Raw genomic sequence first — 15,007 nt, 5'->3', positions numbered from 1 at the left:
CCTCTTACAATTAACAAGTGTTCTTTCTCTGTTCCGGCTCCCTCCACCCTCCTCCACTTCCCACTTCCTTCCTCTCCGCCTCCTTCTTCCTGGCATCTTCCTTTCCCTCTTCTTTCTGCCCTGTCCTTTCCCTCCCTTCCTCTCCCCTCCTAGGTCGAGAGCCCCAGGTTCCACCCTTTGCCCTGAAGTCACCGTCTAGGCCACGGAGGTCACAGAGAACACAGAAGGTCTTCAGTGTAGCCCCTTAGCCAGCTGATGGGAACTTGGTCTCCAGGAGCCGTAACCCAATCCTCTGGGTTTTGCAGGGTCTTTGGGAAGCAAAACGTTTTATCTGGGCCTCATGGCTTGGCCTTCTGGTGCATTAATGTCATCCATCAGTTCGCCCAATTTCCATTATTAAAACCCCGTCTAGAACCACAGGAAACTTGAAATGGGTTGATCTGGTGTCTTGAGGCCCAGCTGTCCCTTGATGGCAGCCATGGAGAAGCTGGAGCGCTGGGAGTGACTCTCCGGAACCAACTGGAACCAATGTACACAGGCAGCCCTCGCTGGTTCGAATCCTCCGCTCAGAGCACCTGGACTCCACAGCTTGCGGGAGCAGCCGCGGGCTGCGCTGCCGCTTTAAGAGAGGGGCGGGGCCCGGGTACAGGCCAGGCAGGGCCGGCCCACAAGGCTCCTTTTCCTTTTTGATCCATTCAAAAATTACTCAGTGCAAATTCCCGGACTGCTGGGAGCGGAGAAGGAGAGGGGCGGAGGAGAGAGGGCTGCTGCGGGCGCCGTGCAGGGGGCATCTGGGCCCCCGAGGGGCTGACGGCCGGTCGGGGAGAAGCCGCTCGCGGCGGGCCGTTCTGGCTCCGGTGGCCTCACCAGGAAGCGTCAGTCTCGACACCGGGGAAGATCCGAGCGCCGCCGCCGCCGCCTCCCTCCCGGCACCGGGTCCCCGAGCCCCCGCCCCGGCTCCGGGCCAGTCCTCCGCCCTCCGGGACCCTCCGGCTTGGGCGCCTTCCCGGGCGATGGCTGGCCGCTGAGCATGGCTCAGTACGGCCACCCCAGCCCGCTCGGCATGGCTGCGAGAGAGGAGCTGTACAGCAAAGTCACCCCGCGGAGGAACCGCCAGCAGCGCCCCGGCACCATCAAGCATGGATCGGCGCTGGACGTGCTCCTGTCCATGGGGTTCCCCAGAGCCCGCGCGTAAGTGGCCGGGCTCGCCGCCCGGGCGACCCCTCCCGCCCCAAGCGACCGGCCCTCGGCTTCGCTCCGGCTCGCCTCCTGGCGCCTGCCCGGCGGGCGGCGCGTTCCCCGCTGCCTACGACCTGTTGGGGGTAGTTTGGGCGCGCGGGCGGCCCGGGACTCGGTTCCTCCTGGCGGGGGTGCAGGGGAGGGCTCCGCGCCCGAGCGCTGGGCTGGGGGCTTGCTGGCGATGACTACGGTGAGGCGTGCCTAAGGGTGTGGGATGCCTAAGGGCGAGGGCACAGGGTTCGAGTCCCGGGTACGGTGGCCCGCGCCCGGCCTCAGAGGGTGGGGCTAAGCGAGTCTCTCCCGGGCTCCCCGAGGTCTCCAGCGCTGAGCCCCCGGGGAGGCGGGGCCCCGCCGAGGATTCGGGCACCCTCTCGATCCGGAACGCCGGGCTGGCTTGGGATCCTCTGATGGCTGGGAAAGGGCAAGGCACGGCGGGGCAGGGAGGCCGGCGCTCCCACTCTGCGGCTTCCAGCTCCGGATGTCGCTCTCGGGTTCTGCCTCCCTCGGAGTAGGAGGGGCGGGAGCGTGGGGATTGCCTCGTGTTCATTGATGGGGAGGATGGAATGAGAAGGGGAAGCACTTCCCCCAGGGGCCCTGGGTTCTCGTCAGCGGTGACGGCAGCGCAGGAATCTGTGGGTGCCTGAGAGTGAGGGGGGGAGCAGTCCTCCCTCATCCTTCTTCCTCCGGGAGGGCGGGGTAGGGAAGGGCAGAGAGCGCGCAGGTGGCTGCCCCAGCAGCTTGCTGGGAAGAGGCCTGGTCGCCGGCACCAGGCAGCAGCGGCAGCAGGAGTCTTCGGAGGCTGGCTGCCCAAGGCCGTGGGGCTGGAACGCTGCCTGGGAAGAAGACAAGGCCGGGTGGCCAGGCCCTTCTCCCTCGGTGAATTCCTCACATGCAGCTTTCTTACGCTGGGACACAAGGCCTGGGATCCTTGTAGGGCGCTGCTTCTTTGAATGACATCACCTGAGCAGGGAGTTGGGCAAACTTTATCAGAAAGGGCCAACTTGACGAAAGTTTGTTTTCTTCTCCCTTTTTTCAGGTGATAATGCTAGGTCTCCCTTACTTGGCCTCTGGGCAAACCTTTATTCTTTACTATTAACTTGGCTGTAATCTTGATCAAAGCTGATCCCTGATTTTATCATTCCACCCAGCCTGCTGGGACAGGTCCGAGTGGCCTTGGAAGGCCATAAAATGGACTGACATTTCTGCCTCCTACTAACTTCCAGTTGCTGACGCCAGAGTTACAGGGAGAAGATGTGGTGGGCTCTGCCGGTGTGTGCCAGGTGTGGAAGCTGCAAGTCAGGTCCTTCGTGTGATGGATGTGCATAGCTGTCCTTAAGAGGGGGCAGGTAGGGGCCAGCAGTCTGTGGGGCAAGGCTGCAGAATTAGCACAGCCCCTGGCATTCGCCTTTTCTGAAATGAGGCCAGCGTTAAGGACCTAAATTGCTTAATTAAGGGAAGAAATACTTAACTGAATTCTTCAGACTGTGGTGTTTGCTCTTTGAGGTGGCTTTAACAGGACATCTTCTTTCCTGCACTGGGTCCAAGAGGCCTTGGCTATGTGCTGAAACATTAAGATGATGGTTTCATTTTGGCTTGTTCAGTCCCTGAGATCTCATAATAACTAGCATTTAGTGAGTACTTACTATGTACTGTTCTAAGCACTTCACATTTATTATCCATTTTATCCTCCCAGCAGCCCAGTGAGAAAGGTAATTATATGCCCATTTTATGAACTGGGGAACAGAGGTTTAGAGAGGTTGCATAACTTGTTCAGGGTCACAACAGTGAGCAGTGAACCTGGGATTCAAACTCAGGCATGTGTCGGTTCAGCTCAGGCCTCACATCCAGGACCAGGATGTAATGAGTTAATGTGGGTAAAACACTTAGAGCAGTGCCTGGCACACAGTGGGTGATCTTTAAGTGTTAGCTACTGTATTAGTTTCTGTTTTAACAAATTACCCCATTCCGGGTTGTTTAAAAACACAGAAATTTATTCTCTTACAGTTCTGAAGGCCAGAAGCCCTAAATCAGCATACCTGGGCTGAAATCAAGGTGTTGGCAGGGCTCTGCCCCCTCCGGAGGTTCTAAGGGAGAATCTATTCCTTGCCTCTTCGAGCTCCTGGCGTCTGCTGGCATTCTTTGGCTTCTGGCAGCATCCCTCCAATCTCTGCCTCTGTGGTTGCCTTGCCTTCGTTTCTTTCTGTGTCAAATCTCCCTCTGCCTCTTTCCTATGAAGACACTGTGATTGCATTTAGGGCCTCCCCAGATAATTCAGGATAATCTCCCCATCTCAAGGTCTTTAACTTAATCTCATTCACAAAACCCTCTTTTTAGCCATAAGGTAATAATGTTCACAGGTTCCAGGAATTAGGGCATGAATATTTTGGGAGGAGCCCCTTTCAGCCTATCACAGCTACTATTATTACTAGCACTGCCTCTCTTTACTGGAAAGGTGACAGAGTGGGTCATGATGAAACATCCTGGGGAGGGGGGTAGGCTTGCTGTTCTGTCTTCTCAAATTCTCTGTCTCGGAGCGTCAGAGCCCTTGGCGGTCATCTGATCTAGTCTACTCCCTACCTGGGCTGGCATCTCTTCTACTTCAGCCAAGAGAGGCTGATGTGGTCAGCCTTCCTCTTAATAACTTAATCAGGTCAGTAAGAAGAGGGACTTCTCCCCAGGGCCATCTGAGATTCCAGAGAGCAGACTTTTTTTTTTGAATTTGTTTTATTTATTTTTTATACAGCAGGTTCTTATTAGTCATCCACTTTATACACATCAGTGTATACATGTCAATCCCAATCTCCCAATTCATCACACACACACACACACACACACACACACACACACACACACACACCCCGCTGCTTTCCCTCCTTGGTGTCGGTACGTTTGTGCTCTACATCTGTGCAGAGAGCAGACTTTTAACTTCATTTTGGAGAGTTGTGAAGAAAGAGAGCAAAGGCACCGGGCTCCGCTTCTGAGAAGCCTCTTTCTTAGGCTTTAAGCCTGGAGGAAGGAGCGTGATGAAATGGAAAGTGGGAGAGAGCAGTGATGGATTCCCGGATTCAGGAAGACCAGGCTGTGATGTTTCAAGAAGGAATGAGACCGAGGTCTGGAACACAGCCCTTTGGAGGGAATGGTGGTAACCAGGGCTGGCAGCTCTGGTTTCCCTTCTGGGTGTAACTGCGTCTGATCTTGTGCAGCAGAAAGAAGGGCCCTTCCACTGGGCTCTGGGTGGACCGTAGAGAGCACCCATGCCAGCAAGGCCCAGGTCCCATGCAGCCTGTGCTGTGCTCTGGCCTTGGAAAAGTCACTCAAGCCCTCAGGGCCTGGCTGGCTCCCTCTGAGGGGAACAGGATTAATTAGCGCGTGCTTATTAAGTGCTTGACAGCTACTGAGAGGAGTCGGGTATGTTCCTCTAGCTCATTATGCCCCTGGAACCGTGCTAGGTTTTTTCCCCCCAATCGTATGACCTTTGGTCCAACTTAGACGCTGCTGTAGAAGAACAGCAGCCATGTGGAGAAGGTTCGAGAACTGGCCGTTTATATCGTGTGTGTGTGCGCGTGTGCGTGTGTGTGTGCATGTACGCACACACGCAAGCACAAGGCACGGAGGTGTTAGGGAGGCCTCAGGAAGGAAGCTTTCAAGGGGCCAAAATGGCCTGTCCCTTCCTTTTTCTTTCTATGCCCTTAGCTCTTCCTTTTCCCCAAAGTTCTAAAAATAAAGGCCCAGCTTTGTCAAGACTGGAGTGAGGTAGGTTGGAAGGAAAAGGAAGAGTGTGTGTGCTGGGAAAGGCCTGGGGCCAGGAAGGGCCCGAATGGATCACCCAGGAAGGCAGGGTGAATTCTGACCGAGTGTTGCCTTTTTTGTTGTTGTTGTTGTCTTTTGTATCTTCTTTCTTTTTTTTAAATTTTTATTGGAGTACAGTTGATTTAGAGCGTTGTGCCAGCCTGAGGTGTACAGCAAAGTGAATCAGCCATAATACACATATTGATATGTCCACCCCCCGCCTCGCAGGTTCCCCTCCCACAGCGGCCAGCACAGAGCCCTGAGTAGAGTTCCCTGTGCCACACAGCAGGCCTCTGTTAGCTATCCGGTTTATATATAGTAGTGTGTATATGTCAATCCCAGTCTCCCAATTTATCCCCCACAACCTTACCCCCTTGGTGTGTTGCTTTGTGTTCCCTACTTGCTTTTCTTACTTGCCTCTGGTTTTGGGGGGCAGCGGAGGCTTCTCTGCCACTGGAACTCTGGGAGCAGCCACCCAGCAACTGAATTTGATGAGGCCCCACTGACACAACTCTGGCCTTTTGTTTTGGTTCCATTCGTTCGAGACTGCCTATGGCTAATACTTTGTCTACAGCGCATGGCTCTCGAATGTTCTCTAATGATTGAGAAGTAGAATTTTACAAAAGGACCCTCTGGCCGGGGTCTGATGCCCTGAGGCCTAGCCCAGCTTCTGACCGACACTTGAAGCATTTAGGTCTTCTGTTGAACCCCTTTCCTCAATATCCTGTTGAGCTTCTGTGCTGTGTAACTCACGAGGCTTTGTGAAGACCGAATGAGCTGAGGGGCAGGAAGGGACTTAGAACTAAGTTAAAAATATAATCTGGACCCAAGGTAGATAGGATTACGGTATTTTGGTGTTGGATGAAAAGAAAAGGAAGGAGGTGAGATCGTGGTGGTAAATCTCCAGCAAGGATTTACATGTGCTGTTAGGTTGTTGATATCTGAACAATGCCCAGCGAAAGAGCAGGACAGTGGCGGAAGGAAGGAGCTGGACTAAGTGCCTTTGACTTTGCTTTGGACAGTCAGCATAAGCTATGCATCACTGCCCAAAGATAAAAGCAGCTCGGAGCTGGCAACACAAGGAACTGAGAGGCATCTTGCAGAGCCCGTGAATTCAAGCATCCGGTTTCTCCAGCTTACCTGCTGGTGGACATTGGATCCCCTGAAAGTACCTGGTCAGCTCAGCATCTCTGAATCGTGGCTGATTCTGGGTGGGTGCTGCAGCTGCATTCCCAGGGGCCTTGGGCAGAAAGAGGAGACCAACCAAAGCCCACGTGGAGTGAAGGGATCTTAGAGGTGGATGGAGCAAGCAAGTCTCTACTCCATCCGTCATGGCCGTTCACCCACACAGCACTCCCCCCTTAAACGTGTGTGTGATTTGTGGGTGAAAAGTTGCTCTCACGTGCCTTAAATATCCCTCTTGACCTTGAGAAAAGCCTCACTTTATTTATTTATTTTTAAAATATTTATTTATTTAATTTATTTTTGACTGTGTCGGGTCTTAGTTGCGGCACGCGGGCTCTGTAGTTGAGGTGCACGAGCTCAGTAGTTGTGACATGTGGGCTTAGTTGCTCTGCGGCATGTGGGATCTTGGTTCCCCAACCAGGGATCCAACCCATGTCCCCTGCATTGGAGGTGGATTCTTAACCACTGGACCTGAAAAAGTCCTGGGAAGCCCTGAGAAAAGCCTCGTTTTAAAGATTAGGTGACTTAAGTCTCAGAGGACTTCAGGGGCATGCCCTGTGTGAGGCCATGTTGCCATGACAGCGTTGGTCTAGAACTGCAAGTCCAGTGAACTTCCCAGGCTACCCAGAGGACCTGGCTCCAAAGGAAAGACCTTGGCATACATTCATTTTTCACTTTACTGAGGTATAATTTATGTACAATAAGCTAAACCTATTTCAAGATTGATGAGTTTTGACAAATAAATACACCTGTGGCATCACCTCTGCAAGATAGCACGTGTCCTTCGCTCCTGTAAGTTTCCTTTTGCCCCCTTGCAGTCAATTCCTTCTCCACCCCTATCCCTGGGCAAGCAGCGACCCACTTTGTGTCACCGGAGATGAGTTCACATTTTCTCGATTTGCATACGAGCGGAATCATACAATGCCTACTCCTGTGCCTGCCTGGCTTCTTTCCTGATATTTATGAGACTCATCCATGTTGCATGTAGCAGTAGTTTGTCTCCTTTTATTGCTGAGTAGACCTTGATGTGTTTGGATGGGCTAATAAGGTAATTTTAACCCCTTGCACACAGCGTCTGTGAAAATTTCCTGTTATGCCCTAATACTACCTTAGATTTTTAGGTCACTTTAGAGATGACAAAGCAGATTCATGTACCTAATCACTGTTAAGTTTCAGACATTGATAATTTCATGAGAAAACAGGTTCAAATTAAGTGCCCCAGAGAGTGAAGAGCATCCTGCCTCATGACTCTATCCTGTGGTTTTTGTCACTACCCCGCCCTTGGCGGCCTCAAACTCTAACTGCTTTTCACTGAGTGGACAAGAATGCTCAGCGCTAAGGGCTTTGCTTTTCAGAGAGGCAACAAACCAAGGGAACCCTGTGTCTCCCACCAGCTCTGCTCCTGCTGACAGTGGAGGCGGAGCTCAGCGCCCCCCTCGTCCGGGCGGGCATCTGATGTGCATGTATGTGAGGGTGTGTCCCTCTTCTAGGGCAGGCAGGAACTGAAGAGACCCAGTCACCCTCTGCCTGATACACAGACATCTCACCGTGGCAGCTGTTGGCACAGCCTGGGTTTGAATCCCAGCTCTGCCTCTTCCCAGCTGGTGACCTTGGGCACGTTGCTGAACACCCTGAGCCTCAGTTCACCTGTCTGTACACTGTTGATAATGTTGACTGAAAAAAATGCCCAACCTAGAAGTTGAGGATTTTGTTTTGTTCGGGGGACTTGCTGAGGACTCAAGCCCGAGAGGCAGCCTCTCAGATAGCTCTGGGGGATGGCTCTCAAGAGGTGAGGGAGGACCCAGGGTATATAGGAGTTTTGCTGTAAAAACCAGGTGGTCAGAACATCAAAAGATTACTATTAATTAAAGAAAACCAGACATCTCAAGTTAATGGGTTTAGCACTTTCCTATGTGTGGGAAGATGCCAAGAGTCTGGGTTCACTGAAATCATTCCTTGGAAATGCACCTCAGCTGTCTGGGGCCAGGATCCTGCTTTTCTCCATCCTGAGTCCCCTCAGGGTGCACAGTTGGGGACGGGGACGGGGACTGCTGCAGTGGCTGCTGGCTTGATGGCTGCAGCATCCTTTGTTCACTGAAATGGCAGGTGGCATTCTTCGTCCACAGCAATAATAGTATGTAGCTCTGTAGATGCTTGTGAGGGTTACGGGTGCAGAAAACAGTTGGGGAACGCCTGCAATCCCTCAGCGAGGAGGGAGGTGTGACCGCTACTCCAACGGTGATTTCATTCCACGTGTCTCCCTTTGTCTCAGGGTTCCCGGTTGTCCCCCACTTTTATATCTCTGCTCCTCACTGAGCTGTGGCCGTGGAGTAGAGGCTGATAGCCTCCTTCCTCAGCATCTTGTCCCCGCAAACTGCCCTGGGGTTGCCGGCCGAGTGGAAGCAGGCCCCCGGAGCAGAGCAGGGCCATCCAAACTGCTGACTGTAATTAATGGCCAGGCTGGAGATTTGAAGGGGTACCATATGGTTGTCTTCTGATTCATCTCAAATGGAATCAGACTCCAGCCCTAGAGAGAAAAAAATAAAGTGCGCTGAAGAACGGCTCCTGTATGTGACGGGCAGGGTCCCAGGCAGGACAGAGTTGCTGTTGGGAGAATGAGATGGCTGTGGCCCCCTCAGGGCTGAAAGCCCTTGTCTTCTTCATTGGGAAGTTCTCCAGGTTCCACTGGGGGTTTTCCCAGAGACTTATGGGAGAATCTCTGAGTTTTCTCTTCCCTGGAAGATGGAGGGATAGATGTAGCAGCAGCCTGTGTCCTCTGGACCTTCTGTCGAGAGCTCAGGCTATGTACGTGATGTCTGTCCTTGTTGGTCCTCTGGCTAACATCCCGTTTTGCTGGTGACTTTGCTGTCATGTTCTTTCTGCCACCTGCTGCTTAAGAGGATGAGGCTTATGGTGAAGTGCCTCAGATGAACATCCAGAAATTGTCTGAGCTCCTACTGTGTGCACAGCGCCCTATTAAATTCCGCGCAGGAATAGATGAATGTCAAGTTCTGCCACATGGCACTCTGAAGTCAGCCACTGGCTCTAGCTGGCTGCAAATCCTCCACAGTGACTGTCTGAGGAGCCGGTGTGCCTTTTCTCGGCCTGGGTGAATAATTCTCTACAGATAGTTGACAGGCTCTAGGTTTGGCCCTCACCCCACAGGTAGCCCAGGGGTAATGCACGAGGAAAGCAAACTCCATGTACCTTTCTTTCAGAACCCCGCCTTGGGCTTTCACTCTGCTCTCACTTGTTGGCTGTCTGGACTCATATACATCCTTTTCCTTCCCTGGGCCTCAGTGTTCCCACCTGTAAAAGGGGTTGACGTCAACCACCTCTCCGATCCCAGTTCTGGTGACTCGGGGGTGACATGGACAGCGTTTTTGTTCAACGCAAGGATGTTTTCACTGCCTTGTGTGCTTTTCTGTTCCGGAATGTTTGGCTTCTCTGGTTTTTTGTTTTGTTTTGTTTTATTTTCCCCAGTGCTATATGGTCAAATTCTTCTCCCTTTAAAAAAACTCTTCAGGACTATTGATATTCTAAAGAATAAATGAATGGAAAGGAAGAACAAAACTGGGCAATTACAACGGTGGGGAGTCGTCTAACTAGTATGCATTAGTATAATTTTCAAATTGGTATGATGTGCTTTGCTGCAAAATACAACCACAATGCTGGTTAAATGAGAGAGGAAGTTAGTGCCCTGAGCCCAGCCGCTGGGGGAAAGAAATTGCTCCTTGGCACCTTTTTAATTAAAGGGACACCTCCCCTTCTACAGAATCACCAGCTGTTTGTGTAACAACTCCCATTGTGTTCAGTTGCCCCAGTGGAAGAATAAACATTCCTGTACATAAAGCAACGGTGGCAGTGAACTCCACCAGGACCAGCTATTGCCACCCACAGTGGGAAGCTGGGAGAAACACCACCATCGCAGCTCACAGCAGTCCGGAGCTCGCCGAGAGGAAGCTGACAGCACAGATGGCCAGAGGCGGCCAAAGGTTTCAGATTTCTTTTCAGGTTTTGCAGGATAAACCTTCTGTATGAATCAGGTAGCATGATTGTTTAGAATCCTACTTCCGTGTTGACGGTGCCCCATTCAGAAATATTTACTGTGCGCATTGGCTCTCTGTTTATTCTCTTATCTTGGGCAGGAAGCAGGGAGAGAGAAGGAAAGAAACCTGCCTTGAATGGCTGCTTTTGTGTACAGTCTCTTTAAACACAGGCGACCACATGTAGAACCACACAGGGTTGCTGGATTTCCGAAACCGCAGCGTCTGCTGTCTCCTTTCTTAATCAACCTGTCCTTGAATTGCCTACATGCCTTTCCTTTCTCCTCCTTTTGCCTCATCAGATTTTACCCGCCCTGGAGAACTAGTTCGACCACAGTACAGCTGGCCTCCCTTCTCTTTGCTTTCTTCTCCTTCCCCTCCCCGCTTCCTTTCTCTCTATTATCCTCTCTCTTCCATCTCTTCTCCCTCAAGCTTCACTTTGTGAAGTAAGCAAGGTAGAGAGGCTCTTCCCTCCATCACCTATGAAGTGCTTTGTCCAAGGTCTTCAGCCAGTTCTGCACAGTTACCTATCTCTTTGGGGCCTCTTATAACGCATCTTGACAATTGAAATCTTTGAGAAACAAGACCAGAAAAAAAAATTGTATATGTTTTATCTCCATGAAAAGTTCCCTGGGTAATGCCGTTTTTTCAGAAAAACATACAGACATTTCCCGGCGTACTTATGGGCAACTATTATGACCTATTATAAGAGGAGTTGGGAGTACAAAGGTAATTAGATGTAATCCTTGCCCTCAGGGGACTGACAATCTAGTGTGGAAGATAGAAAGTTATGACTAAATGTCATGTTATGTTTAAGTGTGATGCAAGAGATAGATGCAATGTCTTAAGTGTGAAGAGGAGGAGGTGATATAACCAGACAGAGGGGCCCTGAATTAAATTTAAAGGGCAAATGAGAAGGGGGCGATACTCTTCTACAGTTTGAGAGGTAGGGAGATCAGTAGACAGTTCAAATGATTTAATATCACACTGCAAATGAAGATGGAGGCAGATTTTAATTTCAATTTGGGTTTCTTGAATCATCTCGCCACCACCCCTCCCCCCAACTAAACGAGTAACTTGATGCTATCTAGCTTAGAAAGAAAAGGAAATATTTTTTCTACCAAAGGAAACAGTTGGCCCATAGTTGGGCCTAACTTTAGATCTGACATTTTTTTATTCATTCTTCCAGTGGGCATTTACTGAGTTGCCTACTATAGGCCAGGAACGTGTTCGGGATGCAAAGAAAATTGTCTTTCTTCTCCAGGAGCTCAGCCTTCCTCAAGAGAGAAAGGCATATAAACCATAAGCATGATTTAATAATGCAATTAGTGCCATAGTAGAGGTTTGAAAAAAAAGCTCTGTGGGACCACCAAGAAAACAATTACTGTAACTTGAGAAGGTTGAGGAAAGCAGAGGAGGTGACAATTAAGGCAGAACTTAAAGAATGAATAAAGATTCTCTAGGTATGGAAGAGGGAAGAGCATTCTAAGTCAGAGAGAACAGCATGAAATTCAGATCATAAGGCACATGGGGGCTGGAGACTGGTGGGAAGGAGACAGAAAAGGCGTAGTGAGAGATGAGAGTGTAGAAATTAGGGCCAGACTGTTTCCTAGAGGTTATGGGAAATAACATTATAAGGCAGAGAAGTCAGTATAAAGGGGAATGGAGCAGAGAAAAACTAGGCCTGGAAGCCAGTTAGAAGGTGGTTGTAATAGTCCAGATGAAAGATAAATCGGGCTTGGGTTAAAATACCCGAGAGCCAGATACTAGAGAGGTTTTTGAAATTGAATTGACAGGATTTATAATCTGTGGGGTGTGAAGGGTAGGGGACCATAAAGGTAGCCCAGGATTTCCAGCTTGGGAAACTAGAATGGTGGAGACATTATGAACTGAGATAGGACATGCAGAAGATAGGGTGATTTAGAGGGTGAGGCAACAAATCTGGTTTGAGACATGTTTTAGGTGCTATAGACACAAAGGTACAGATGCGGTTGCAAATGGGGATCTGGAGCTCAGAGTGGTTAGGGCTAGAAATATCAATTTGGGTATTTATGGTAGTAGAAGGCTTGGGAGTAGGTGTAACAAACCAGGCAGAGTGTAAAGAAAAGGAAAGAAGCCAACTCCCAAGGGTAGAATTCTGGGGGACCAGCTGGTGGGTAGAGGAAAAAGAACAGGTGAAGGAGGCTAATATAAATGGTTTGAGAGACAGGAAAAAACAAAATGAGAGATGTCCTAGAAGAAGACAGGGAAGAAGAGAATTTCACATCAAAGATGCAGGTCAACAAAATGTTTCTTTCCCTTTGCGTTTCCAAAGTGAGTGAAATCGTTGGAGGTGACTGTCGTTGGCTGTGAATGAGATGTTCTCAGAGGATGATTCCAAAGCTTCTCTTTAGGGTTTCCGGTAGTTCCCTTCAGCTTCCCCAGACTCCAGAGGACCAGGACCCTGAGATCCTGCCTAGCTCCTCGCCAGCTCTTTCCACACAGAGCTGGAATCTGCTCTCTGAAACTGAGACTGCTGACAGATCTGACTGAACCGACAAATGATCAGGAATCTAATGTAAGAAACATCTGCTCTTTAGAATTCCCCCAGTGCTTAAGTTCCACTTGGAGATTTTACCTTCCCCCTTCCATCCCTACCTCACTACCAGCCCCCAGCCCCATCCATATCACCTGAACTTGTTCTCATTGGAAACCAGGCTGAGGTCACCTGATTATCCTTGCTGGTGTGACCCTTCATTCATTTTTTTTATTCAGCAAATCTTTCCCCATCCTTGCTGTGTGCCAGTCAATGCATTAAGTGCTGTGGATAAAAAGCACTGAGGGGGCTTCCCTGGTGGCGCAGTGGTTGAGAGTCCACCTGCCGATGCAGGGGACACGGGTTCGTGCCCCGGTCTGGGAAGACCCCACATGCCGCGGAGCGGCTGGGCCCGTGAGCCATGGCTGCTGAGCCTGCGTGTCCGGAGCCTGTGCTCTGCAACGGGAGAGGCCACAACAGTGAGAGGCCCGCGTACAGCAAAAAAACAAAAACAAAAAAGCATTGAGAAACCATCTCAGTTCCTCCTCTTTTATATCTCAGGAAGCTGAAATCGCAGCGTGCCATGTGCTAAGCTCATTTCCTATCATTTCCTCTCTCTGGTAAGCCCCTGCCACTACCACCACCTCCATCAGGAACAGCTCATCTCAAGGAATGTCGGGGATCTATGCTCTGTCTATAAGACATCGAGATTCAAGAGGTGACTGGTGGTCAGGGGCTGGACCATCCTCTGTGGCCCTGAGGGAAGGTTTTCTCCAGTCTTCCAAGTCCTTGCAAGTTGTTCTGCACACTTGGGTCTGTCTGTACTCGCTAACAACCTGGAGACGAGTGGGGAGGTGTGGAATCTGAGTGGGTGATGGGTGATTTGGAAGGAAATGATAGAGGAAAGAAGATGGAGGAGGAAACAAGCAGAAGACCTTGAATGGGGCATGGGGTGGGTACCTGAATCAAGGGTGGAGAAAGTACATTTACCCCCCCAAAAGGGAAGTTGTATTTTACATGGTAGGTTGTATGTTTGTGGGAATTGAATTTCTAAGAGTCGGTAGACCTTGAAATGCAAACACAGAATATATAGTTTTAAATTTAGGTGATTTGGTGAGTGACAATTCTTCATGAGTTGCCAAAGGATGTGAAGAAGAACAATGTCCTTTGTGAAAGATGTAGATAGACACAGGTGCTCAAGAAATTTAGTCATTATTCATAACCTAGGCAGTTCCTAGTATTTAGTTGCATAATAGCAATCACTTGTTCCTGCCTTGAGAGTCATGTGTGACAGCAGGTACGTTTTGCTTCAGAGTAAAGAAGCTCAAAAAAAGTTCCTGCCCTAGGTTGAAAATGACTCAAGTACCTCTTCTGAAACAGAGTATTCCTACTTGGAAAAAACCTGCAGAGGTAGAATCTCAGAAGTGTCTTAGTTGAAATTGCTAGTAGAGCTTATCTAGTCCAACTCCCACTTTTTACAGAATGTCAAGTGAGATGAGCAAGTGAAGTGACTTTTTCAAGACCAACAACTAGCCTGCGATAGAAGCAGAGTTTGAGGCCCCCTGGCTCTCAGTCCCAACAACATTCCCTTTTTCTATATCAGACTCCTTCCCTGAGTCCAGACTCCGCCTCCAAGAAATAGATTTCTAGCAAAGTTTCAGCTCTGTTTTCTGGAAGAACGGACTGGTCTGTTGTCTGGATTAGCGCTTTCTTATATTGTCTTGGTTTTCTTCTTTCCTTTTTGCTTCCCTCCTTCTGCCTGCCATTGTTTGCATCGCAACCCATAGAAGATGAAGGTAATTTGTGGATAGGCCCGTTGGAATGGTTACTTCTGAGAAGTGGTTGGGGGGGCGGTGAGGAAGTATCACACCAGGAGTAGAGTAATTGTTGGAGGGGATCCATAGTTGTCTCAGTGACCCACCCATGAGGGGTATTCTTCTTAGGGGGAAAAGAAACTTGGTTTTAGAGACAAAAGACCTGGTTCAAATTCTGGATCTGTCACTTTCTGCGGGTGTAGTTTTTGAACAGTTTATTTTTATAGGTTGGATGAATCAAAATAAGGCAATGTATATAAATGTAATAAAACCCACAAAAAGTCAGGCTCATGTAAAGTGACACTACTATTTGTCATCAGTGATTGGGTTCTGGTACTTTGAGGCTTTTCCAGAAAGTCTGTGACCTGTTGGTTTTGTGTGACTTTCGGCAGGTTGTTCTAACCTTCCCTAACCAAGCT

At 49.9% G+C, this 15,007-nt stretch overlaps 1 protein-coding gene across 4 annotated transcripts in view; it reads left to right on the top strand.

The window, feature by feature from the left end:
* The first annotated feature begins 720 nt into the window (after positions 1-720).
* UBASH3B (ubiquitin associated and SH3 domain containing B) overlaps positions 721-15,007 on the top strand; it is a 140,783-nt gene continuing 126,496 nt past the window's right edge. For 2 of the 4 annotated variants that reach the window (XM_029206996.1, XM_029206995.1), the window contains exon 1: positions 721-1,191. In XM_029206996.1, the coding sequence (XP_029062829.1) occupies positions 1,031-1,191 (161 nt within the window). In that variant the 5' untranslated portion in view covers positions 721-1,030. The remainder of the gene's footprint in view (positions 1,192-15,007) is intronic. The other 2 variants (XM_029206997.1, XM_029206998.1) reach the window with 2 other exon arrangements.

Source organism: Monodon monoceros, unplaced genomic scaffold, assembly GCF_005190385.1.
Source record: "Monodon monoceros isolate NGI ecotype Baffin Bay Population unplaced genomic scaffold, NGI_Narwhal_1 Super_Scaffold_7, whole genome shotgun sequence".
Classification (NCBI taxonomy): domain Eukaryota; kingdom Metazoa; phylum Chordata; class Mammalia; order Artiodactyla; family Monodontidae; genus Monodon; species Monodon monoceros.
Note: the sequence above shows the minus strand (reverse complement) of the source record. Positions and strands in the feature narration are given on the sequence as shown.